Here is a 25863-nt window from a genome sequence, read left to right as displayed (position 1 = left end):
AATTTCTTTGTATATTTAGGTTATGTGTCATATCTACCATGTACAACTTCAAAGCCTAAAAGCCAAACAGAAATGTAATTATCAACGACAAAAACACAATTAAATCGTTAATCGCCAATTATTTGAGTGACAATTAATCGTCATGTAAAATGTCATATCGTGACAGCCCTACTCTGAACACATCCGCGCATGCAGCTGTGGAGCCCATTGGGTGAAACATCACACCAGAGAGATAAAAGGTGATCTCACATTGATGTATGGATGTGCTTCTGTATGCCTGTAGTTGCATTTTTTAGGTCAAAATGCAACACTTTGTGAGCTTGTAGATGGATTATTTTTAAATAGGGCTTAATTACTTAAATGCATTTTCAGAGCAGCAAACAGTCACTCCTTTATCATGATCATTGACATGTTTGTGATAATAATGCCAATATGCCATGTTCAGTTTTCACGTTCAAAACACTACTCATATCATACCGAAGGCTCCCAATGAAGGTTAATCGTAAAATGTACCGTAGACCATACATTGCTCACAAGTAGATACAAATATGTGTGTCAGTGGGTAGTTTTTAAATAAAGCATGTTTCACTTTGTCTCCACTGTGTATAATGTGTTATGGTTTAATAGTAGGGATAAAGTAGGAATGTAAAAGAAAAATACAAAATCACTGATATTAATGTCAAAGTCAACCAGATTTGAGATACCCAGTGTTCTGCTGAACAATGAAAAGCGCTGTTTTCAGGTTTTCCATATACATTGTTTTTGGATGTTTGTATGAATTCATTTGTAAATGGTCTTAGGAAATATTGGGCAAACATCAATGGTCTGAAAAGTAACCAGGCCATGTAGTTAAAGCCCGTTACTTAGAGACCAAATCAAGGCATGCAATATATTAAAATAACCTTTGGCATAGCATAAACCACAAACCCAATAGTAACACCGTATTGGAGATAAAATACAATTTTGTTCATTTTAATTCATGGTACAGACTACAGAGGTGAGGCCATGGCATTACTCAGCGCAGCCAAATCACACTGGGAAAGGCATGATTGATGTCAGGTGTGTAATAGGGTAAGATCTCAAAGTTTTTTTACCATTGTCATTGCTGTGCCACACCATGCCAGATCGGTGTTCAATGTTGTTTTGTTTAATGCGTTTTTGTCATCTTTGTGGGTTTTAATGCTAGAAAGAAACACTGCGTGTTACCAATTCTGATTAGGACTAGGAGGATTAGGACTCTTCCATTTAGTGTGGCACAATGGTTCTCAAATGTTTTGATTTCAAGGACCACCATAACCTTGAGTGTGCAAATGGAACCAAATGGACCTTTACAGTTCGATTTGTACACAATGGACCAACCGGTGCCCATTGGGCAGAATAGTCACTAGTTGAAGTCCAGTTTTGCAATACCCATTTCTTTCCAATATGGCTGCTGTAGTGTGCAGTGACTGAAGTCAACCCAGTCAGTAGGACTGTAGGAGCTACAGGTAAAGTCACAACACACAGCTTTGCCATTTGAATCTTGGCCAAGAAAGAATTCAGCAGCCCGTAATTCACACACCAAATAGGCAATGGATGTTATTCCTAGTGGAGACTACTATTTTAAACTTCATGGCTTCCTTGAAGGCCCTGGCTCTATTACAGCAGCACCCAGGGAACAGTCTGAGTTCTGTTGAAACTAAATAAATGTTTATAATTTATCTATGTTTATGTATGAAGCTTCTACAAAGAAGGAATTCTTGGATTTATTTTTCCTCTTCAGGAAACAATAGGTTGCAGTAATGGTTGTTATGGTGGCTGCAATGAGCAAAGCAAACACTGTGTAAAGTCCAGTCTCAGCATCACTAGGAGAGATTTCCATTCCTAGGAAGTGAATTATGTTGTCCTTGTCCACGACAGGGGGTGTGGTTGGTGCACTTGTTCCTATAAGGGCACAAAATATAAACATTTCCAATGAAACACATATTTTTAACATTTTATAATACTCTGTGCTCCCAAAAACATGTGGAACCCTGTAATAGCTGAGTTTTTAATAGCTATTGTTTTACTTTATACTGGTATACTTTAAGAAATTACATATTGTCGGGTGAAAACCTTGTATGTCCAAAACCGTTTTGCATTTATCATTTTGTGAAAACAGCCGATCTACAAGCACACAACGCCTGTGTGCTTGTAGAACGGCTGTTTTCACTACCTTTGTCCGATGGCCTTGTATGATGAAGCAGGGCTTTACTTTGCGAAAAAACATACAAATTTGAAATTTGGAGATACAAGGTTTCCGCCCGACAGTGACTAGACTAATCATGGGATGAGGGCAAACGTAACAATAAATATTCAGCTAATGTGTATAAATGATCATTTGGAGAGAATGTCCTTTCCATCCTCTTATCTATTAGTTTACCTTCAGGTTCAGGATTCAGACATTCATGGGGTCCTGAAGCTGGATCTGGGAATCCATTGCAGGTGATGATGGTTGCATACCGGGCAGCAGAGTTCTTGGCTACGCGTGGAAGGTTGGGGTCTGAGCGGTTGACATAGAAAAGGCCAAATCGCTCTGAGAATCCCGTGGCCCACTCTAGATTGTCCATAAGTGACCAAGCTGTGTATCCACGAACATCGACCCCATCTATTAAGTAAGCTGCAACGAGACAACAAGCATCATTTAACTGGAAGAAAGTAATTTGAGCAGTAGCTGAAATCTGTGAAAAAAGGGTTTCAAGCTATTTGTGAAGCTATGCTTTTCTAATAAGAAATGATAGAATTGACATGCACATCCCAATGTCCAATGCAATGGGTGCTGGATCTTAGAGATTAGAGCTGAAAGATCCACACACCAAATAGCTCCGGTCTATCCTATGCACGCCCTGAAGAAGACAGAGTGTCGAAACCAGTCGGCGTTATTGACCTTTTATTGGATTTTTAATATGTAATAGCCCTATCAAAATAAAGGCTTTTTAGCTGTTCCTTGGCTTGTGAGTGCTTGAAGAATTTCCCTTTCCCTTGATGGGACCCCTCGTCGATTTACATCTATATTAACTTCGAGCACCTCAAACACCACAGGACTGGAGGTATCAGCCTGCTGCTAAACCTCTGAAGCACTATGCTAATCTTGTTCCATAGCTCGCCTCTGGTCTATCCGTTCTAATTTATTAGAGCTAGGATTGTCTTCCACAGCTCAAGTGTGGTGCCATAACGTACCTTTAAGGGCCTGGTTGATGTATTGTTCATAGAAGTGACTCCGGTGGACATCGTTGAGATCTATGGGCCCACGCTCTGAGACGCCATTCTCTGTGATAATAACGGGTGGGTCGCCATACTCGTCCTTGATGAAGTTGAGAATCCTCCGGAATCCAAATGGTGACACCTTCAGCCAGGAAGAGCCTGAGTCCAGCCAGGTGCGATCAGCAATTGTTCCTGCACCCCTGATTTATAATATAGGCATCAAGTAAATTATCTGATTTAATGTGGTCAAGGTGTTGTAAAACCCCACTACACACAATTTATTTTACAATAATGGCACCAATTAATTTAGCTCTACTCATGTATTAGGCCAGGTTATCTGAACTATACTATACTATGTTATGCAATACAGATACAGTTTACTTTCTGCTAGTTTTACCTATCTGCGTCGTAGTGCTGCAGGTCTCCATAGTCAACAGGGAATGCCAGGACTGTAGTGTAGTGATTGAAGCCAAAGTAATCATGGGTCCCTTTAATCCTATGGATCTCTTCACTGGTGAACTCAGGAAGCCTGCAGAGATCAATAGATCAAATTACTTTGATTAAAATTCAAAAGCTGAATGTCAAACCTGCAGAGCTGAACTATCAGCATGACTATTGTGATAGCACAAATAATGCTATACATTGCTTATTTTGTCTGGCCGTCATCTTGAGTTGGATAAAGAACGTAGCAGCCAAATTGTGTGTGAGTGGATGAACGTGGGTGATGGAAACCAAACGCAGTACGTTTGTGTTTACAGGAAGTCATTAAAAATCAAATTGTAATAATCTATTTGGCAACTATTGATAAGGCCTCGTTATGACCATGGGTATGCTCTAATTTCATAACATGTTGAAGTCCTCAGACAGGCATAGAGTCAGATTCAATGGGAAGGTGCAGAGTTTTTAATTTTTTCCCCCAGTGTCAGGGTCAGAGTGAAGTCTGCTAGCCAGCATTCTATTCACTGTGGCATGCTGGGGAGGTGGCATGAAGGCCTGGGAGCTACACAAGCTTATGCAGATAATAAAGAAGGCCAGCTCTGTTGTTGGCTGTGTGCCGTATCATTTTGCTAGTGTGGGAGTGAGTCTCTGATGTGGTGATGTGTGTGTGTGTGTGTGTGTGTGTGTGTGTGTGTGTGTGTGTGTGTGTGTGTGTGTGTGTGTGTGTGTGTGTGTGTGTGTGTGTGTGTGTGTGTGTGTGTGTGTGTGTGTGAGAACAGGAGGTGTGCATGGTTGAAAAGCAGTTCAGAGTATTCACTGTTCACTGTTGTTTGTATTGTCGCTTGCTTATTTTATTTCATGCTGCTATAACACCCTTAATTTACCCTAATAAAGTGTATCTCATTATATATATTCATAGAATATACAGAACATTATGTCAACTGAACTCAGTCTGACCAAGTGTAGAATCCTATAGGGCAAGTGTTCTGCTAGTTTTTTTTCTCTCTCATCATATTCGTTTATCTCCCCAACTCCAATTGTACCTGTCCAGTTATTGAGCGGTGCAAAGTTCAAAGTACCGCTCCTAAGTTTGACTTAGTGCAGTGGTTCTCAACCTGTGGTACATGTACCACTGGTAGTACTTGAGCCCCCCTCTGGTGGTACTCAGAGGAGTCTCCCAAAAAAAAGAATAAAGGCATAAGTGGAGTTAAATATATACTACTATGTGGCATTGTGTGACAATTGCAGGAGTTAATGGAGTAGTTCACAAAAACAAAACAAAAATCCTATTTTCTATCAGTTACACACCCCATGAAACATTGAATTCATGGAGACTTTTTAGTTTTTGTTGCATTGCTAAGCCAAAAATTTGACGACCGGTGGAGTCTGTCCTATTCATGGGTTGCATTTGTAGTCCTACACCAGCCATGTTGAGGACCAACACAGGTGTTTTGATAGGCGTAGAGCATTAGTTCTTTGCCAATCAGACAAATTGAAACACCTGTGTTGGTCCTCAACATGGCCGTTTAGGACTACAAATGCAACCCATGAATTGACCATGACCCGATCATTACATTGTTGGCTTAGGAATGCCTCCTGTGTTAACTGCAAAGCTGAATTGTATGGGGTAGGTCATTCTGGTGGTACTTCAAGAGACAGATATTTTCTGGGGTGTTTCTTGGTGTAAAAAGGTTGAGAACCACTGACTAAAGGTCTTTGCACACTGCTGCGTTTTTCGGGCCGAATATCGGAGTGATTTTCGGAGTGCGTGAATAAAAAAATCAACCTCACATTATGTCAATCACGTTTGCACACTGCCGCCGGTTTCGTATTTATTTTCGGACCAGGTTTGATTTTTTCCGATTTTCGCAGCTGTTGCACTGAGTCCCTTGCTCTCTCTCCCTTTCCTCTCTCTCTCCCTGGCCTACAGCTTTCGGATTTCCAAAACGCAACGAAAACACGCAGTGCAGTGTGCAACCACCTTTAGTGTGTTGGTCCCTATGTCCCTATGTATGCAGTAGCTGCGGTCAAACAAGACCAACGTCATAGAAAGTACGCAGATAACGACATCACCACAGCTGATGTCACGGACAGAACAGCCCATACAAGGAGATATGCACGTGTGTTGTGCACCGCTCACTTCACACGGGTGTGATTTTTAATACTTAATGTTGTTGCTGTTACAGCGTCTGAATTTACCATCTCTCTCTTTCACCTGTTTGATTCCCATCACTCATGTTCATTCACTCGCACCTGATTTTTAACCTAATTTTAGGGAATTTTGGCATCTTCTGATAGATATGGCCTCATTATGACCGCGGTTATGCTCTAAAAGTGTGTAAAACTTATTTTTTACATCGTCCGAAAGGCACAGAATCAGAATCAGAGTCAGTGGGAAGGTGCACTGTTTTTTTCCTTTTTTCTTTTACCAGTGTCAGGGTCAGAGTGAAGTCTGCTAGCCAGCATTCCGTTCACTGTGGCATGCTGGGGAGGTGGCATGAATGCCTGGGAGCTACACAAGCTTATAGTCTAGTAAATCTAGGGATAAAATACACTCAGGTTGGACAAAATTCTATTATTTCGTTTTTCAACTGATTCTGACAGGAAATTAGGTCTACTAGCCAGGATAAAAAATCTACCATAATCTGCTCACTGCAAATACCCACAGTGGCAAAATCAAGTTGGGCTCCCAAGTCCCATCGACTTTCTATACACGAGGAAAATACCCAGAAAAAAAATCTGCTTTAAGTAGGATGTGAGGGGTCTAACTAGGGGTTTGTCATGATGCTGAATCCATTGCAAGCATTTGTTCTGCACAAAAAACATTCCTTGGGCTAAAAATGGCCCCAGAAAATGATGGTTTAGTGATGAAAAGTGATGAGTCATCACTTTTCATCAGTTTTGTGGGCGTTTTATGGGGCCAATGAATGTTTTTGTGCAAAACAAATGCTTGCAATGGATTCAGCATCATGACAAACCCCTAGTTAGACCCCTCACATCCTACTTAAAGCAGATCTTTTTCCTGGGTATTTTCCTCCTGTATAGAAAGTCGATGGGAGCCCAACTTGATTTGGCCACTGTGGGTATTTGCAGTGAGCAGATTATGGTAGATTTTTTATCCTGGCTAGTAGACCTAATTTCCTGTCAGAATCAGTTGAAAAACTAAATAATAAAATGTTGTCCAACCTCAGCCTTATTTTTACTGGACTATTACGTAGATAATAAAGGAGGCCTGTAGTGATGTGTGTGTTTGTGAGTGCTGTAACACCCTTAATTTCCCCCCAGGGATTAATTCATTGTATCTCATTATATGTATTCATAGCATAATACCGAATTTTATGTCAACTGAACACAGTCAGATGGCTTGCAAAAGGGTTTCTGGTAGTTTTTGCCCCCACATCATATTATTTTATCTCCACAACTCTTGTACCAGCTACAGCACCTGAATCTTTCTTTCTTTCTTTCTTTCTTTCTTTTTTTCTTTCTTTCTCTCTCTCTGTCTCTGTCTCTCTCTCCCCCCTCCCTATCCCAAACTCCAGTAATGGGTTCCTTATAGTTCAGAGGACTCTGTTCATCTTACCTAGACTTTGGGAGGCCGGCAGCTAAACTTCGCTCGCGGATGATCGTCTTCATCATATTGCTGTAGTCTCCATTGAATATGGGATGAGCAAACCAGCCAATGTAGAACTGCACCAGAAGAGAGATACATCAACCAGCTACAACAGTTGACTTGCCCGTCCATTTCATGTTTTATGTTTAACTACAACAAGCCATGTAAAACAGAGTTCACACACTGGATCATGCTCCCAGATGTGATAGATCAGGGGTTTTCAAAGTGGGTGACAGGGGCACCCTGGGGTGCCGTGATGCCAGTCCAGGGGTGCCCCGAGATAATTTGATAATATTTGGAATTCATCAATATCACTACATCAATATCACTTCACTATGTTAGTAAAACAGACCTGATTTGCATTGTACTTTATGAGTTCTTCTATCTACGACAACACCCTTCACAAGCTCACAACGCGTCACGTTGTGAGCTTGTAGATCAGCTATTTTTGGTGAATCTTCCCCCCAGTATAGGCATGCTGGGGTTCAAGTGGTTAAACGTCAAGTATAACGTTATCAGTTCTGATGGAAACGGATATTTCTCCAATTTGATGTAAGATTCTAAAAATCAACAGTGTAATTCAGGGGTGCCGTGGATGAAAAAGTTATTTACCGGGGTGCCCTGAGTCAAAAGAAATCGAAAACCCCTCTAATAGATTACCTCCAATGTGTAAGGGCTTTTCCATTTTGCTTTTTACTTCTGTACAAAACTCATCTTTCAATCACACATCTTTCAGCGTGTGATTTGTAAACCTCTTTGCCGGTAACTAATTTGTAGCCAAATGCTGTACCTGTACCACACGTCTTGCAGCATCAATGTCCTCTTGCTTGTATGGGTTTCTGGGCTCTGACCAGTCAGAGTTGATGGTGATGGAGATGAGTCCACCCTGCTTGGGACGGTACGTGTCATTGTAGAGGTGCCAGGCCTCAGCATGGGCCTTGATCAGGTTGTGACCCACGATGTAGGGCAGAGTGCCTGGTCTGAAACTGATCCCTGGACATTGATATTGGTGACGTACATTGGTGTAAATCCATTAGGGGTCATTTATCAAAAGATATTTCCATTTTAATGGTATTTATTGGCATAATATGCACATTTAAAACAGCTGGTAACAACATTAGAGGCAATGGCATTCTACTGTGACTCCTCAACAGTGTGGATAGAGCATCGCAGTTGAAGCCCCACCCCGTCCTCACTCTGGTGTCGGAAGCGTTTTCCGCATTCATTTCTTCCATAGACATTTCATAAAGTATTTATTTAAACGTTTTTAAGCCTTGGACAAAGCCACCTCGGCTGGAGAGGGATCATGTCAATATTCACATTTTTATGAATGCAAAGATTAATTAGAAAGCTGAAAAAAAGGACAGGGTACAAGACTGTGTACATCATTATTTTTAAAATCGCGGAAACTACACTCCCAGAATGCCTTGCGAATGTTGTTGTTGTTTCCTGAAATACAGCCCTTAAATCACGCTCAGTTTAGTTGGCCAGGCCAGCATATGGCCTGAAATGTAGTGATTGTCATCTCTGTGGACTCTCTTATCGTCATCTTTAACACAGTGCATCATATTTGTAAAAGAAAGTATTCGCTCACGCAGTTCTGCTGATGTGCAATAATCTGCCGGGCAGACAGGGGGCAGTAAGCTACTTCCGCGGTAACCGCAAGATATGTGAAAGAAGAAGAAGCTAGACCAATCACAGACGTCGTTTTTACGTTTAGCAGCATGGGAAATGCAGTTCTTCTCCGTGCGATCTTGATTAAAACGTGTTTTTAATAAAACTAGAGTGATTGCATACATACTCGGGGGTTCTACAGGAGCATATGGAACCATTTTACAACCACCAGCCTAGTGGTAAGTGTACATTGAATTGCTACGACTTTGTGGCTGATAATGAAAAATCCTATGGTAAATATTAATGGCCAGCTTGCTTCCGACACCTCACTGCGATGCTCTATAAAGATAGAATACAAATAGCCAAAAGAAAGTCAAAGTAAAAATAGTGAAATTGCAATATTAAAATAGCAATAAAGACACATTTATATTTAGAATACAGTCCTGTCGTTAACTTAATCAATCAGCCTGCAAAAATACTGAGTACAGTATACTCATATACTGTGTTCTTGGAGAATACATTACTGTTATTATATTACATTCAATTTTTCTACGCTTTACCTGGGGCAGCTGCTCCGTAGCCATGGCCCACATTAGCGACATTGTAGGGCTCATTTATGGTGATCCATAATTTCACTTTGTCGCCAAGACGGGTAAATATCAGATCGGCATAGTCCCTGAATCTGTCAACGATGGTGACATTTTCCCAGCCACCAACATCCTGCAGAGCTTGTGGGAGGTCCCAGTGGTAAAGGGTAATCTGAGGGGTTAATGTAAAGACAATGGAGACAAGTAATTAAAGGCACACAGTGATTGTGATGAGGAGAAGTGATTGAGTCATCCTACAGCAGTGGTTCTCAACCTTTTCAGGCCGCGACCCCAAAAATAATAATATTTTAACTGGGGACCCCCCCCCCCCATCCTGACGAGCACCAAGAGTTGAGGTATTACATTTTGTATAACACGGTTCGCGTTGCGAGGCGTTGTGAGCATGTAAATCAGCTATTTTCACAATTTCTACCTCTAATATTTGACAATTTGTCCAATGTTTAATTTGTCATTTTAGAGGTATTAAAAACTTAAATTGTCACTTTAGAAATGTGCAGATACCCTCTATATACTTAAGCTTTATGTTGGTTTGTTTACTGTTGAGAGAGAAACATTAAGTTAATCATCTGGGGACCCCCCAAAATAATTTGGGGACCCCTCTGGGGGTCGCGACCCACAGGTTGAGAACCACTGTTCTACAGTACATGCAGTACACCACACGATCGATCTTTATTTATTTTTTCTTATAATCTTTATCCCAGGATTTTGTAACCCATTTTCACCCAGTGCCAATTGCCTATGTAATCCTGGGCTCTGCTCTCCCTCTGCCGCGCCTGGGGAGACAACGGACTGACCTCATGCTTCCTTCTATGCATGAGGAGTCCAAGTTGCTTCTTTTCACCTGACAGTGGGGATTTCCCCGGTTTGGACGTAGCGTGTGGAAGGAACACGTTATTCCAACCAGTTCCTTTCCCCTCCATCAGGTGCCCCGGCTGGCCAGGGGGAGGCATTATAGAGACCAGGATTACTGCATGTTTTTGTGAGGGTATCTACCCTAGGAGATCAATCTTTAGTTGATGAAAAATGTGTTAGCTGTGCTAACCGCTCCTGCGTCTGGCTTTGTGTGCATGTGCACAGATTTGTTTGTATGTGCACGGATCTCCATGACTGACGCCACGGTACGGAACGGCCCACACAAGGAGATACGCGCGTGTGTTTTGTTTGATACCATCAGGGGTGTCGCACCAAATTCTGGGCCCCCCCTGGGTACAAGGATTCACTGCGGGCCCCCCATGAATGTTCTTCATAGGGGGAGGGGGTTTAACCCATTTAGACTGGGAATGCATTATCATTCATTATTTTGTGCTTTAACTATTGAAAAATAGCAGATATACAAGCTCACAGTGCGGCACCGAGTGCTGCGTTGCAAGCTTGTAGATCTGCTATTTTTGAAAAATCTTGAAAATTTTGTCTTTGAATGTTTCAAATCCTTCTAAGGTTTTTTGAAAAACCTATGTTTCTATGAGTGGCGCTCAAACATTTTCATGTGAAGGACCCCCAAAATGATATGTATTTGGCGTACCCCCATCTCAAAATATTTAGTTCCAGGGACCCCCTGGCCTAGAAGCAACATTTGAGTTACAAATGTTCGCTTAAAAAATACATATATATTCAAATATTTGCACACATTTTCACGACTCGGACACGCGCTGTGAGCTTGTATATCTGCAATTTTTCAATAGCTAAAGTATAAAATAATGAAGGCCTCTCAACCTTGGACCCTAGTAACTCAGTCCCACTTTTCCCCACCTTGTGACGCCCTTGGATACCATGCGAGGTTACCGTACCTCACACAGGTGTGATTTTTTTATATGTCAGTAGGGATGGGACGATAAGCGATTTTATCGTGATAACACTCACGATAATCGTATCGTGGAGATTTCATTTATCGTGATATCGTCCTCCGTCATGCACTGGGATCAATTCACCTTTTATTTGCTAAGCTGCATATTCGGTAGCATTTAACCCTCTATTGGTAAAAGGTACTTATAATATACGTACTTGATACAGTCTTTTTTTCACTCTACCAAATCTCTTTGCCAAAAAATAGCAGATCTACAAGTTCACAACGTGTCGTGTTGTGAGCTTGTAGATCTGCTATTTTTTGGCAAATGTTCCCCAGGATAATGGATATTTTGATTATCGCGATAATATCGCAAATCACAATTTCTTTGGTTAAAATAATCGTGATATGAAATTTTCATATCGTCCGATCCCTATATGTCAGCAGCTGAACCTACTTGAGGTTTGATATTGGCAGCAAGCAGTGCATCCACCAGTCTGTGGTAGTAGTTGAGACCAGCCTCATTGATGTGTTTGGTGGTTCCATCGGGAAGCACTCTTGGCCAGGAGATGGAGAAACGATAGTGGGTCACCCTCAGCTTCTTCAGCATTGCAACATCTTCCTCGACCTTGTTGTAACTGTCACAGGCGATGTCTCCAGTGTCGTCATTGAACACTCGAAGGGGAGTGTGGGCGAACTTGTCCCAGATACTGAGACCTTTTCCGTGTGCTCTCCACCCTCCCTCAATCTGAAAGTCATGTAAAATATAATTTGTATTTAACGTTACAATAATGTTAATACGTTATTTAAATCATTCATCTTACATTATTGAAAAGGGTATATATATATATATATATATATATATATTAATCTTTGGATTTTGTTTTGTTTAGTGTAACTAGGAGACGGACACTTAAATCAATTAGGTCACCCAAATAGGGGGAAATACATTTCAATAAATAGTCACCTGGTAAGATGCTGTTGCTGTACTCCAGATGAAATCCTTGCGGAAGAATCCATACAATGGCTTTTCATCAGACGGTCTTGGGAAGCCATTGTCCTTCATGACTTGGTAGTAGTAGTGAGCTGAGTATTTCGGTGTCCTCGGGCGGTTTGGGTTTGTGAAGTCCACATGGTGAAGTCCAAAGCCTAACGAGTATCCATTGAGCCACTCAAATGAATCCATGAGAGATACAGCTGTGTATCCCCTCACCTTCACACCATCCAGGTCATAGGCTATGGAAACACAAGCAAGTATTATGGAAAAATAGGCAATGGATAAAATTAAATCATTTAATCATTTCAAGTGTTGCTATGTGTGACTGGATATTGACCTTTTAGAGCCTCATCAATGTATGTCTTGTAGAAGAATACTCTCAAGGAATCATCCCATGTGGTCGCTTTTTCTGTAGCAACCCCATTCTCTGTGATGTAAATCTCTGGATCTCCGTACTCCGCTTTGATCCAGTTGAGGAGCCTTCTCAAACCCCATGCTACAGCTCGCTGGTTACTGATGGCAGTGGTTGGGGAGTCACTTTCCTCTGCTTCTGATAAGTCCCGGTCATAGTCATAAGACTGAGGAGAAAGCCTGGTGGTTGCATGCCCCACTATCTTTGTAGTGTAATGGTTTATACAGAAGATGTCTGCTGTCCCCCTGATGTAGGCCTTCTCCTCTTCAGTGAAGGACGGTAGTCTGGATTGTGGAAGGCCTTGGAGTTCACTCTTGTTTCCAACTTGCCACTTCATTGCATCTGGATAGTCACCATTTTTAAAAATAGGATGTGCAAACCAGCCAAGCTGGAACTGCAAAGCACGATCAGCCGCAACTATTTCTCGTGGTACATTGATATCTTTGGGTTCAACCCAGTCAGCATTGAGGGCGATAGACACCAAACCATGCTGGGTTGGGCGATAACCCTCATCGTACGTGTGGTAGGCCTTAGCATGTGCCTTTAGAAGGTTGTGAGCTACTCTGTACGGTGCGTCCCCTGGCTTCTTTTCGTTTGGTGGGATCTGTCCAAGTCCATACCCTGACCATGCGATCGTATGAGGTTGGTTGAAGGTCATCCAGAACATTACTCTGTCTCCAAAGGTGGCAAAGCAGAAGTTACAGAAGTCATTGAAGATGTCAATCATCTCGACATTGTCCCAGCCACCACGGTTTTGCAAAGCCTGAGGGAGGTCCCAGTGATAGAGCGTCACCATAGGTGTGATGTTATAAGCTAGGAGACCATCAATAAGTCTGTTATAATAGTCAACGCCTTTTTGGTTCAGGGAAGTAAGCTGACCATTAGGAAAGATCCTGGACCATGAAAGAGAAAATCTGTAGGATTTCACCTTCAAAGCTCGAAGCATGTAGAGGTCTTCTTCCAGTCTGTGGTAACTGTCACAGGCTACATCTCCATTAACAGTACTACCAGGTCTGTGGGTGAATGTGTCCCATACACTGGGTCCTTTCCCATCAGCATTCCAGCCACCTTCGATCTGATAAGCCGAGGATGATACTCCCCAAAGGAAACCGGGAGAAAAGGTACCATAATGGTAGAGTTTCCTCGCGAATTTCGACTGGGGCGAGAACTTCTCCCAGACGACTGTGGATTCCGATGGAACTAAAGATGGTGGCAGGCTAAGCTGGTGCTTGTTTGATTTAAACTTGAATCCGTTAAAGCCATCATTGTTTTTTGAACTGAACCCATTTTGCCTGATAACCTGAGAGTAGAAATAGGCAGACTGCTTTGGTGTTCTGGGCCTGTCAGGATCTTCAAAGTTGACATGATGCAGACCAAACCTTTCACTGTAGCCTTGTTGCCCCTCAAACCCATCCATGAGTGACTGCACTGTAAAACGCTGAACATCCACTCTGTCCGAGTGTATTGCTAAATATTAAAACAGAAACAGAAACATTCAAATAAAATATTACATTCCTCATTTTCTTCACTGGATATGAATGTGATTTGTTTGTAGCGACAGTGTAAGTCACCTTTCAGTGCCTCATTGATGTAGCTTTTGATGTACTCAGTTCGACTAGTATCATTCAGCGTGTCCCCACTATACTCAGTGGGCATTCCATTCCCAGTTATGTAAACAGGCACTTTAGTATTGTTCAGGTACTCAGTTGAAATGTAGTTGAGAAGTCTTCTAAGGCCCCAAGGTGCTGAGTGGATCCAGTCTGACGCTGTGGGGGTCCAGGAAGGGTCCACATGTGCCTGGTAGTCACCGACCCCCTGAGGTCCAGGAGTGCAGCCCCCATCACTGGAGTTGACCAAACGGGATGTATAGTGGTTTAATCCAAAGAAGTCAGCGGTCCCTTTTATCCTCTGGCTCTCTGATGCAGTGAAGACTGGAAGTCTGGCAGGCTCAGAGAGAGGACAATCCATTTGTTTCTGTTCAATCTGATCTTTGAGTACTTGTGGATAATCTCCATCTACAAATATGGGATGGGCAAACCAGCCCAACATAAATTGTAGATAGCGATCTGCCGCGTTTATATCTTCAGTCCTGGAAGAATTTGCAGGCTCAGCCCAGTCTGAATTTAGAGCAATGCCAACTTTCCCTCCTTGCTTCTTCCTGTGCTTATCATTGTAGGCATGCCAGGCTTCAGCATGAGACTTGAGCATGTTGTGAGTGACCTATAAAAGACAAACATAATGGTTACATAACAAACAAGGCTTCAGATATAACAGTGATAGAACATCTTAAACAATATCACTCTTACCTGATAGGAGGCGACCACGTAGTCCTTTATTCCAGGGGGATGCTCACCTGTTCCATACCCAGCATGACTCACTACCCAGGGACTACTGAAAGTGTTCCAGGTCTTCACCCTATCCCCAAACCTAGAGAAGCAGAAGTCTGCATAGTCCCTGAAGGCTTCTATAATGGACGCATTGGTCCAGCCACCATAGGCCTGCAGTGCCTGAGGCAGATCCCAGTGGTGTAGGGTGACAACTGGTTCTATGCCAGACTCGATGAGAGCATTGATCAGTTTGTCATAGTAAAGAACCCCTTTCTCAGAATGGCTCCCCCGGTGACCAGAGGGGAAAATACGGGCCCAGGAAATGGAAAACTGGTAGGTGTTGACTAGCAGCCCTCGAAGGAGGTAGACGTCATACTCTACTTTATAGTAGCTGTCACAAGCCAGATCAGCCGTCTGGTTGTCAAAAACATTGTTTTCATGACCGAAACGGTCCCAAATGGTCTCTCCCTTCCCGTCTTCTGACCAGCCTCCTTCAACCTTGAAGGACTCACTGGAGGTGGCCCATTGGAAGTCAGTGGGAAAGGATTCATTCAGAAAAACATCTCGTTCTGATGTGATCTGGGCTCCAAACCTATCCCACACCCTCTGGTAGCTGTTTCTAGTGTCTGCCACTGTACTGCCACTGTTGTCTGGTACCCTGCAGGTGGATGAAACATTATGTGAAACGTTAATGCTCTTATTAGACTTATATTGTAGAAGTTCTGGATCTGTGCATGTTATCACAGTAAACTGTTACCTGGTTGGAATGTCATCAATGTCCAGCTTACCGAAAATGTCCAACATGTCATACCCCAAAATCTTGAGGTCATCATTATGTAGAGCTGTAATGAATTCACAACTGATGAAGTAATAGCAGAGCTCTCAGATGAATTCATAAATGTTGAGCTATCAGTATAATTCTTAATTGAAATGACCTATCAAATTATAAAATAGAGTTGAGCTATGAGCTGAAGTCATATACTGTATATAGAGTTGTACTGTCATTTGAATAATAATAGAGCTGAACTTACAGATGAATTTGTAAAAATTGTCGAGTTAAGCTACGAGATTATAACAGAGGTGAGATATCAAGAGATCAACCTTTGCGATTAAGCTAAAACAAGTAACTAGCTTAAATGGTGGATAATCTAAGCAGATGACGGCTGGTTTAAAAGCTCAGCACAGAGCATAGGCAGTGCACCAGTCACCTTGCAAAATGATGCCAAGTGGTTGGAATTCATCCGAGGAGCAACCTTGAATGTTTATCTTGTATAGCAGGATAGATGTTTCTCCACTGGATCTCTAGAACATACAGTTTTAGAACTAACATTTTTTATATAACTGTAAAAAACTGCAGAAAAAAGTTTTTTATTATATATTTGCATACTGCATTATTATATAGGCCTATCACAACATTTTCCAGTTCATTAGTTCAGCAGAATGACAGCAATTCTAAACACTTTTATAATGATTACTGCACCTGCAGGTGTCTCAGTTCCTCTTCAAACCTTGAGGGCAAAGTACAGTCACAATCAATTTGCACAGACAAGAAATCCACCTATTAGAAGATATGAAGGAAAAAAGTGTATTTATACACAATGAATGAAGCATAACATTCAGTACAGAAATCTAAAGTAATTTAATTGTGTATTCATTTCTGATTATCAATATTAACAGTTTGTTTTTATTTAAATGGGTGGGAAAATCGGAGAAATGAGTGAGGATGTTTTGATTGAAACATTTGTTGATTCATGAATGTTCTGACATGCAGTTATGCATAAGTGCAAGATGGCCACTTGACGGAACATTCTTGTGTAAAGGAAGGCTCACTGCACTTTCAATGTATGAAACATGTATTAAAGATTTGTACTGCAAAATCTGTGTTACTTGCTACTTCTCAATCTCTCTAGTGTTAAATTAACAGTCCTGATTTACTATATGTTGACTTTTCCTTTAAACCACTTATGCCTGAATCCTACTTTGACAATGTTGTCACGTGTGAGTGATAGCGTTCAAAACGTGTTCGGATGCAAACCTGATTCCCTAACACTCTTTGCATTTGTACTCCAGCGTGCAGCTTACCATGGAGAGACCTTTGATATGGGAAAGAATATTAACATCTCTGGCTCTCAAACCAATTGACAGACGTCTTCCTGTGAAGAGATAAAAGCCATAAAAGCCTCTTATCACTTTCTATCTGTGTGCATTTGTGTGCATTTGTGTGCGTGTGTGTGTGTGTGTGTGTGTGTGCGTGTGTGTGTGCGTGTGCGTGTGCGTGTGCGTGTGCGCGTGCGCGTGCGCGTGTGAGAGCATAACTATGGTAGTATATGGCTACATTATACCAGCAGTGCCTGGTATGGCATGAACGGTATTGGATGAACGGTTTCAAAACAAGAGAATTTCACCATCAAGTTTGATTCACAGCCTGCTGACAATAGTTTTCTTGACCCTGGTCAATCAACAACATGGTTGAGGGATTATAGTGTTCCGAAAACAGGTATGTGCTTCAAAGCCAGTGCACATCAAACCAACAATATCTAAACAGCTTACTGTACACACTACAATATATCTAAATAATCAACTACCCCACCACAGTGCTAATGTAAAATAAACAATCATTAACTGTTTCAATTTAATGTTTAACTTTACGGCTAACATTTAAATCAAGAGATATTTCAATGACTCAAGAGCTCATTCAAGGAGCAAGTGTCCTCAATAAATATTAAGTAATATTGAGAAAGTTAAACATTGCAGGAAAACGGGCATCTGCAGGGGACTATATTATGAATCCAGGACGGAACTACAGTATAAGCTCCCGTCTGGTCGTGTTTTTCCTCATTCAATCTTCAGCCCTTATACTGTACCTTTGTCAGGAAACAAGCGATGGTAGAGCTGGTAGATGTGTCTATTCGCCTGGAGGACATTCTGCAGTGAAGGGGCAGCATCTGGAGACAGCTCGTCTCTCCAAAGTTCATCCAGGCGGCTCAGTGTCACCCAGGAGTGGGCCAGTTCTCCAAACTCTCGAAAGGCAAACTCTGCATACTGCTCAAACACCCTGACAAGCTCAGGGCTTTCCCAGTCCCCGTACCTTGACCTGAGGTTTTCTGGTACTGCAGAATCATGAAGGACAACCAAAGGCCGGAGGCCCACCTCCAGCAGCTGTTTCATCAGGGTCCGGCAGCGGGTCACTGCAGCATGCTGGGGTTGGCCGGGGAGCCCCGTGGGCAGGAGCTGAGACCATGGCAAGAGCACCTTGAAGTAGGGATGGGACAATACGCGATATTATCGTTTATCGTGATAAAAAACACTCGTGATATCGTCCTCCGTCATGCACTGGGATCAATTCACCCTTTATTTGTCGAGCTTCATATCCGGTACGACTTAAACCCTCTATTATTGGTAAAAGGTACTTGATACAGTCTTTTTTTCACTCTCTATCAGATGTCTTTGCCAAAAAATATTTTGGCAAATGTTCCGCCCCAGGATAATGGATTTTGATTATCGTGATAATATCGTAAATCGCGATTTCTTCACAATAATCGTGATATGAAATGTTCATATCGTCCCATCCCTACCTTGAAGTGGGTCACTCCCCTGCTCTTCAGATACTCAAAATAGGCCCTGGATCTTGCTGGCATGGACTCGGTACAGTCGAAGGCGTCATTCGCCCTGTCGTCTGAGCGTCTACCCGACTGTCTCCTCACCGATCCTGCGAGGAGCATAAAATCCTCTTCACTCACATCATGACTCTGACAACCATAGAGAGACAAAAGGCAGAGAGGAAGAATCCACCATGGGTCCTTCATCCTGGCTTCTCTTGATGAACTGATATTACCCACCCACAGACAAGCTCTTTAAAGCAATAATGTTTTCCAGTTTGAACTATTGCGACATTACATAATATATGGGTCATTATACCCACATTATCATATCATATTTTGATTATCATGATAGATATCAGATTGAGTTGCCGTAAAAACGCGAGGTTTATTGCCGCTTAGATGATCGACAGAGTCAGACTCTGGACTCACATGTCTGCTGATAATGGAATCCTATTCAGTCTAAACATTGTGCTTAGGATCGCAGTTTACCCTTGTGCTGGAAACCCACGATATGCATGCACACTATCACTGGCCCTAATATTTGCGTACATATTTCTAACAAAAATCAGGCTTTAAGATTGTGTTTTTTCTCACATTTCTAGTATTTGTTCATTGGAGAGTAACAGGAAAGCAGTGGAGGTGGGAGGTCGTGCCATGAGACATGAGATTTATTAACAGAAACTGAAGGCATAACACTAGCCTGATTTCAGACTCTGCGCTCCACTCAGAGAGTGGGCGGGTCTATTGGCTGGAGCCAGGCAAGCATAACACAGGTGTATAATGGTTTGGACTGAGTCACATAGAACAGGGGTTCCCAAACTTTTTGTCTCAGGGCACCCCATAAATATCTTTTTAATCCGAGGCACCCCTACATTATAATTTTCACTCCCAGCATCTTATATTTATAGCTTATCGTCGTTGTCAGGTGGAAACCTTGTATGTCCAAAACCGTTCGTTTTGTTTTTATCATCTATAAAATGAGGCGTTGTGTGCTTGTAGATCGGCTGTTTTCACTAGTTTTGTGTGACAGTCTTGTATGATGAAGCAGGGCTTTGCTTTACCAAAAGATGTACACATTTGAAACTTGGAGATACGAGGTTTCTGCCCGACAGTGACGATATTTGAGTGATTATGTTGCGAGGAAAATGTTGAGATAACAGCCATTTTGGTTAGAACTGACGGAAAATAACTTTGTACTTCCAAGTTTAAAATGATACTAAATATTTTTTCAAGTGTCCAAATAAATTCCAAATATTATCAAATGATCTCGCGGCACCCCTGGACTGCCGTCGCGGCACCCCAGGGTGCCCCGTCACCCACTTTGAAAACCCCTGACATAGAAGAGTACCTGTAGTCCCTATCTCTTAGCATAGCCAACAGGCCACTCTCATCAGTGCCAGACCATGCAGCACATCTGGCAGAAACCTTGTATCTCCAAGTTTCAAATTCGTATGCCTTTTTTCGTAAATAAAAGCTCTACGTCATACAAAAGTGTCGCACAACTGTAGTGAGAATGCGAGGCGTTGTGTGCTTGTAGATTGGCTATTTTCACTATTTTAAATTGTTTTTAACATAATAACAAAAAATTAAGGTTTTGGACATTTAAGGTTTCCACCCGACAGCGATGATATCCAGTCAAGCCCACAGCAGGCTCTTAAAGGTGATACACCATGAAAATTCACTTTTCCTATTTTAAAACCTTTTTTGGGGTCCCACTAGCACCTTCTATCCTCACAAAGTCCCATTTCAGACCGTTGTGTCTTTCTCTGGTTTTGGGAAGGTGGAGGTTTAAAAGCATCCCCCCCCCCCCCCCCCCCCCGTTACTGGGTATTGAAAAAATGTAAAACAGCACTATAACTTTATCATGTATAAAATGTACATTTGTCCAATCTATATGTAGAGTATGTTAATACAATATAAAGTACCGGTATACGGTTGTATTTGGTCTAGGTGAGATATGACCTTTGACACAATACTGTATCTGGTTTGACATATTATTATTATTATTTTTATTTAATCTTTTTTTTTTTAAGATTCGATTTATCTTCTGAGTAAAGGGCCGTTTATAGTTACGTATGCGTGGTTTTGTGTAAGTTTTTGGGTGAGAGAGTACGTACGGTAGATCCGTCGACATGCATAGTTCCTCTCTACGTTTGTTACGTGCCGACCCGCTCTCCGCTCCAATTCTGCTCCTGTTGGGGCCGCGCGCCACATGGAGGTGGCCAAAATATGTAGAGTAGAACCACAGAATTTCTTGACCTGACGACCGACGTGATGTTTGGTATAAAAGCTGCTGTCTATCGGCAACGTTATTGCGGTAAATGCAACTCTGCGAGGGACCGAGGTACAGATTAACCACCCTGACTGAGTAATTATGACAAAACACAGTGCACTCAGCCCTCTCGCTGTTGGAGGACAGGCGGTGTGAATGTGTGTGCGTGCGCACGTTTATGTGTACGTTTTGATTTGCGACCGTCAGGGAGCAGTTTACTACCAGTAAGACTCCCTAATCGGGAGATAAGCGACCGTTGGTCGCTTATCTCCACAAATATCACAACCTCCACCTCTCACGTCATACGCGTAGCCATAGTTACACCTGGAATGTTGAATCTCCATATATGGAGATAACCTACGCATCACACAAAGTCTGACCTCACCAGCCCATACTTGGGCATGGACGACTTATATCTCCATATACGGAGATGGCCATATATGGAGATACGATGACATCACAGAGTCCACAGCTGATGATGTGGCGTGATGTCATACAATACACAAACAAGCCCTATATAAAGGGGCAATTCTCACCAGGGAAGAGAGCATTGCCTGGAATGTTGAATCTCCATATATAGAGATAACCTACGTATCACACAAAGTCTGACCTCACCAGCCCATACTTGGGCATGGACGACTTATATCTCCATATACGGAGATGGCCATATATGGAGATACGATGACATCACAGAGTCCACAGCTGATGATGTGGCGTGATGTCATACAATAAACAAACAAGCCCTATATACTGATGCGATACGATGACATCACAGAGTCCACAGCTGATGATGTGGCGTAATGTCATACAATAAACAAACAAGCCCTATATACTGATGCGGAGATATGAGCAGGGCAAAGGTGTGACGTGTGACGTGTGACCGACCGACCGACCGACCGACGGACGGACGGACGGCCGGTGGAGGTTTTCATTGCGACCGTAAGGTCGCAGTTTAGTACCAGTAAGACTCCCGAATCGGGAGATAAGCGACCGTTGGTCGCTTATCTCCACAAACAATATGTCAAAATCGTCTAGGAAGGATGGTGTGAGTCATGCTGGCAGTATGACATCACACCGTACACAAATGACCCTTATATAAGACCGGCATTATCTACCGACAGATTAGTAACAAGATGTCAAAATCGTTGAAGGTTGAATCTCCAGATATGGAGATAACCAACACATCCCTCCATATATGGAGATAACCGACGAATCTCACTAAGTCTGACCTCACAAGTCCCATATTTGGACACGAACAACATATAACTCCATATATAGAGACATATATGATACTACTCATTGCGACTTTTATGCCCAATTGCCCATATATGGAGATATCATCAGCCATGCCCTTTTATGCCCATATATGGAGATATCATCTGTCTGTCACTTCTATGTCCAAATATGGAGTTCTGTGTCAGCCATTCCCACATATTTCAAATTAGTGACATACTACAAGGGGACAAATACTCATATTTGTTGATTATTTTGGTTTCTATGGTTACCAGATAAAGATATTTCACTTTGCACAATTTGTTGATTTTTAGTTGCTATGGTTACTTGATAAAGGCCTTTCACTCGTTTGTTGATATTTTGCCACACATGATCTCCAAATTTGGGCATGGTGCACAGTCACAGTGACATCATAGCTAGTGACATCACCAGCAGCGAAGCTAGCAGTGTGATTGCGGAGATATGAGCAGGGCAAAGGTGTGACGTGTGACGTGTGACCGACCGACCGACCGACCGACGGACGGACGGACGGCCGGTGGAGGTTTTCATAGTAAACTGCTCCCTGACGGTCGCAATCAAAACCTCCACCGGCCGTCCGTCCGTCCGTCGGTCGGTCGGTCGGTCGGTCACACGTCACACGTCACACCTTTGCCCTGCTCATATCTGGGCTCGTTTGTGTATTGTATGACATCACGCCACATCATCGGCTGAGGACTGTGTGATGTCATCATATCTCCATATATGGAGACATAAGTTGCTCATGCCCAAATATGAGCTGGTGAGGTCAGACTTAGTGTGATGCGTAGGTTATCTCCATATATGGAGATTCAACTTCAATGAGTAACCATGGCAAATCACACCGTACACAAATGGCCCTTATATAAGACCGGCATTATCTACCGACAGCTGCTATAAGCCAACCCTGGCGATAAGGTCTGAGTCGAAGAAATGCTTCTTTCCTGGTATAAGACCGTCATTGTCTGTCGTACATTTCGGTCAATTCCAGTGGGGATGCCATTGAAAAGTTAATCTAGTTGTACAAAGTAATCAAAGAATGGGTTGACTGGTAGGCTGGTTGACTGCTTTATCTGTGGAGAGTGTATGTCACTGAGAGTCCTTTTATAGCGATTGAAATCATGATGAGGTCACGATGAGTCATCTATGCCCAAATATAGATTTCTAGGTCAGATGGCCCATGGAGTTTGTGATGTCAAACCTAGCAACCCAATATAAACAAACCTGATGTCAGACCTGAAGTATCCTTTTATACCCATATATGGAGATACAGAGATCTCCATATATGGGCATATTAGAAAGCCCATATATGGGCACATACGGATGACATCAGGGATATCCATATATGGGCATAAAAGGGACAAGGGCTTACAGTTAAGAGATCTCCATATATGGGCATATCAGAAAGCCCATATATGTTCATATACTGATGACATCAGGAATATCCATATATGGGCATAAAAGGGACAAGGACTTACAGTTAAGAGATCTCCGGGCATAAAGGGACAAGGACTGTTACAGTAGATATAGAGATGTCCATATATGGGCATAAATGAACAAGGACTGACAAACACTGAGATCTCCATATAACCTATGGGAATATAAGGGACGAGGACAATGCGTAGCATTGTGAGCTTGTAGACCTATTTTCTAAATATTGTTGTACATTAAAAACTTGAAATGGGTCGTTCTGCATAGTACTTGGGATTTGTTGATGTAAATGTTCACATCGAGTGTAATAATTGGTAAAACAAACTTTTGGCCTATTTGTGGAGATAAGCGACCAACGGTCGCTTATCTCCCGATTAGGGAGTCTTACTGGTAGTAAACTGCTCCCTGACGGTCGCAATGAAAACCTCCACCGGCCGTCCGTCGGTCGGTCGGTCGGTCGGTCGGTCGGTCACACGTCACACGTCACACCTTTGCCCTGCTCATATCTCCGCATCAGTATATAGGGCTTGTTTGTTTATTGTATGACATCACGCCACATCATCAGCTGTGGACTCTGTGATGTCATCGTATCGCATCAGTATATAGGGCTTGTTTGTTTATTGTATGACATCACGCCACATCATCAGCTGTGGACTCTGTGATGTCATCGTATCTCCATATATGGCCATCTCCGTATATGGAGATATAAGTCGTCCATGCCCAAGTATGGGCTGGTGAGGTCAGACTTTGTGTGATGCGTAGGTTATCTCCATATATGGAGATTCAACATTCCAGGCAATGCTCTCTTCCCTGGTGAGAATTGCCCCTTTATATAGGGCTTGTTTGTGTATTGTATGACATCACGCCACATCATCAGCTGTGGACTCTGTGATGTCATCGTATCTCCATATATGGCCATCTCCGTATATGGAGATATAAGTCGTCCATGCCCAAGTATGGGCTGGTGAGGTCAGACTTTGTGTGATGCGTAGGTTATCTCCATATATGGAGATTCAACATTCCAGGTGTAACTATGGCTACCCGTATGACGTGAGAGGTGGAGGTTGTGATATTTGTGGAGATAAGCGACCAACGGTCGCTTATCTCCCGATTAGGGAGTCTTACTGGTTGTTTTCTCATGCGCCGTTTGAGCCTGTGAGGAGTCCAGACGTCCTCTTCAGTGATTGCAATGACGTTCCTTTTTCCCCGTTTCTTGCTAAATTATATTTCTTGTTGGGACACATATTTTCAGAACCGCTGTCATAAGTAATTGTCCTCACTACTGCCACGGTTGACAAAAAGTTTGCCACGGGTAGTTCAAGCGTACGTACGTCTTTATCGGTTTTAATCCGTCGGGTTGAGTGTTGTCCGTAAGGTTACGGACAGAGACAGTTATGTACAGACCTACGGAGCAACCGGATTAAATCACTCTCCCCCTCCGTGAGCGCAGACGCTGATTGGCTCTCCCACTGTTATGAACCACTCAAATTTAAGAATAAGGGCTTTTGGTAGGAAAACCAGCTTTCTTTATTGCGACCGAAGGTCGCATATACTCTGAAGAACCGTGTCGCTTGAGTGACCTTCCTTCCGTATCCTCGTGACCTTCCTTCCGTATCCTCTGTGATGTCAGTGTGATGTCAGCGAGTTGTGACATCACTTCCTGTACAGGGCGGAATGACAACAACTAGAATCGTCAGAGAAACGCTGTGGTTGGCCAGATGGTCAAGAATTGGCGCGACCTCGCCCTTTAGGGCGAGGTTGCATGTCACCCTGAGGTCGCATTCCACCCTCAGGTGTCTTACTAGTATACTGTAACCAAGTATGCTGTATTATAGTTTTGATACTGTCGGGCAGAAACCTGTCTGTCTGTGATGAAAAGTATTAGAGCTTGTGACTAAATAATAACTACATTGGATCCATTGGAACATGTTCTTTTTTCGGTTTCCTGATAAGTCACAGTTTTGGAGATACAAAACCAAAAAGATACAGTTTTGGAGTTTCCCCCCAACGGCGAAGATTTGTTGTCAGTTATTATTCATTCTCAGTATGAATCACGTTGCCTCTGAGGGGTTATCTCATCCTCAAGCAATTTACCATTGCAATTTAGAGATAGGATACATTTACCCACAGGGACCATTCACCCACAGTGACCAATGAAGTATAACTTAACTTATAATATATTAGTTATTGTGTCTGTGTCTGTCTGTCTGTCTGTCTGTCTGTCTGTCTGTCTGTCTGTCTGTCTGTCTGTCTGTCTGTCTGTCTGTCTGTCTGTCTGCCTGTCTGTGGCAGGCCGGTC

At 42.5% G+C, this 25863-nt stretch overlaps 2 protein-coding genes and 1 long non-coding RNA gene across 3 annotated transcripts in view; 2 read left to right on the top strand and 1 right to left on the bottom strand.

Moving 5' to 3' along the window:
• LOC308308325 overlaps positions 1 to 25863 on the top strand; it is an 839845-nt gene that overhangs the window by 396186 nt on the left and 417796 nt on the right. The gene's annotated exons all lie outside the window — the stretch shown is intronic.
• Positions 1691 to 18733, bottom strand: LOC308308108 (lactase/phlorizin hydrolase-like; the record flags this gene model as incomplete). The annotated part of the gene is made up of 15 exons (XM_080753476.1): positions 1691 to 1923; positions 2402 to 2638; positions 3199 to 3422; positions 3620 to 3751; positions 7241 to 7347; positions 8061 to 8263; positions 9445 to 9643; positions 11733 to 12023; positions 12243 to 12511; positions 12610 to 14151; positions 14256 to 14904; positions 14991 to 15669; positions 15769 to 15853; positions 17876 to 18263; positions 18587 to 18733. 15 exons carry the CDS (start codon positions 18731 to 18733, stop codon positions 1691 to 1693), a joined length of 5385 nt encoding a protein of 1794 aa, XP_080609602.1.
• LOC308308106 (lactase/phlorizin hydrolase-like) overlaps positions 20935 to 25863 on the top strand; it is a gene marked incomplete at both ends in the record, with an annotated part of 89929 nt that continues 85000 nt past the window's right edge. The window contains 1 exon segment of the mRNA XM_080753474.1: positions 20935 to 20957. Within this exon segment, the coding sequence (XP_080609600.1) occupies positions 20935 to 20957 (23 nt within the window).

The sequence above is a fragment of the Nannobrachium achirus genome (assembly GCF_963921795.1).
Source record: "Nannobrachium achirus genome assembly, chromosome: 22".
NCBI classification, from domain to species: domain Eukaryota; kingdom Metazoa; phylum Chordata; class Actinopteri; order Myctophiformes; family Myctophidae; genus Nannobrachium; species Nannobrachium achirus.
Note: the sequence above shows the minus strand (reverse complement) of the source record. Positions and strands in the feature narration are given on the sequence as shown.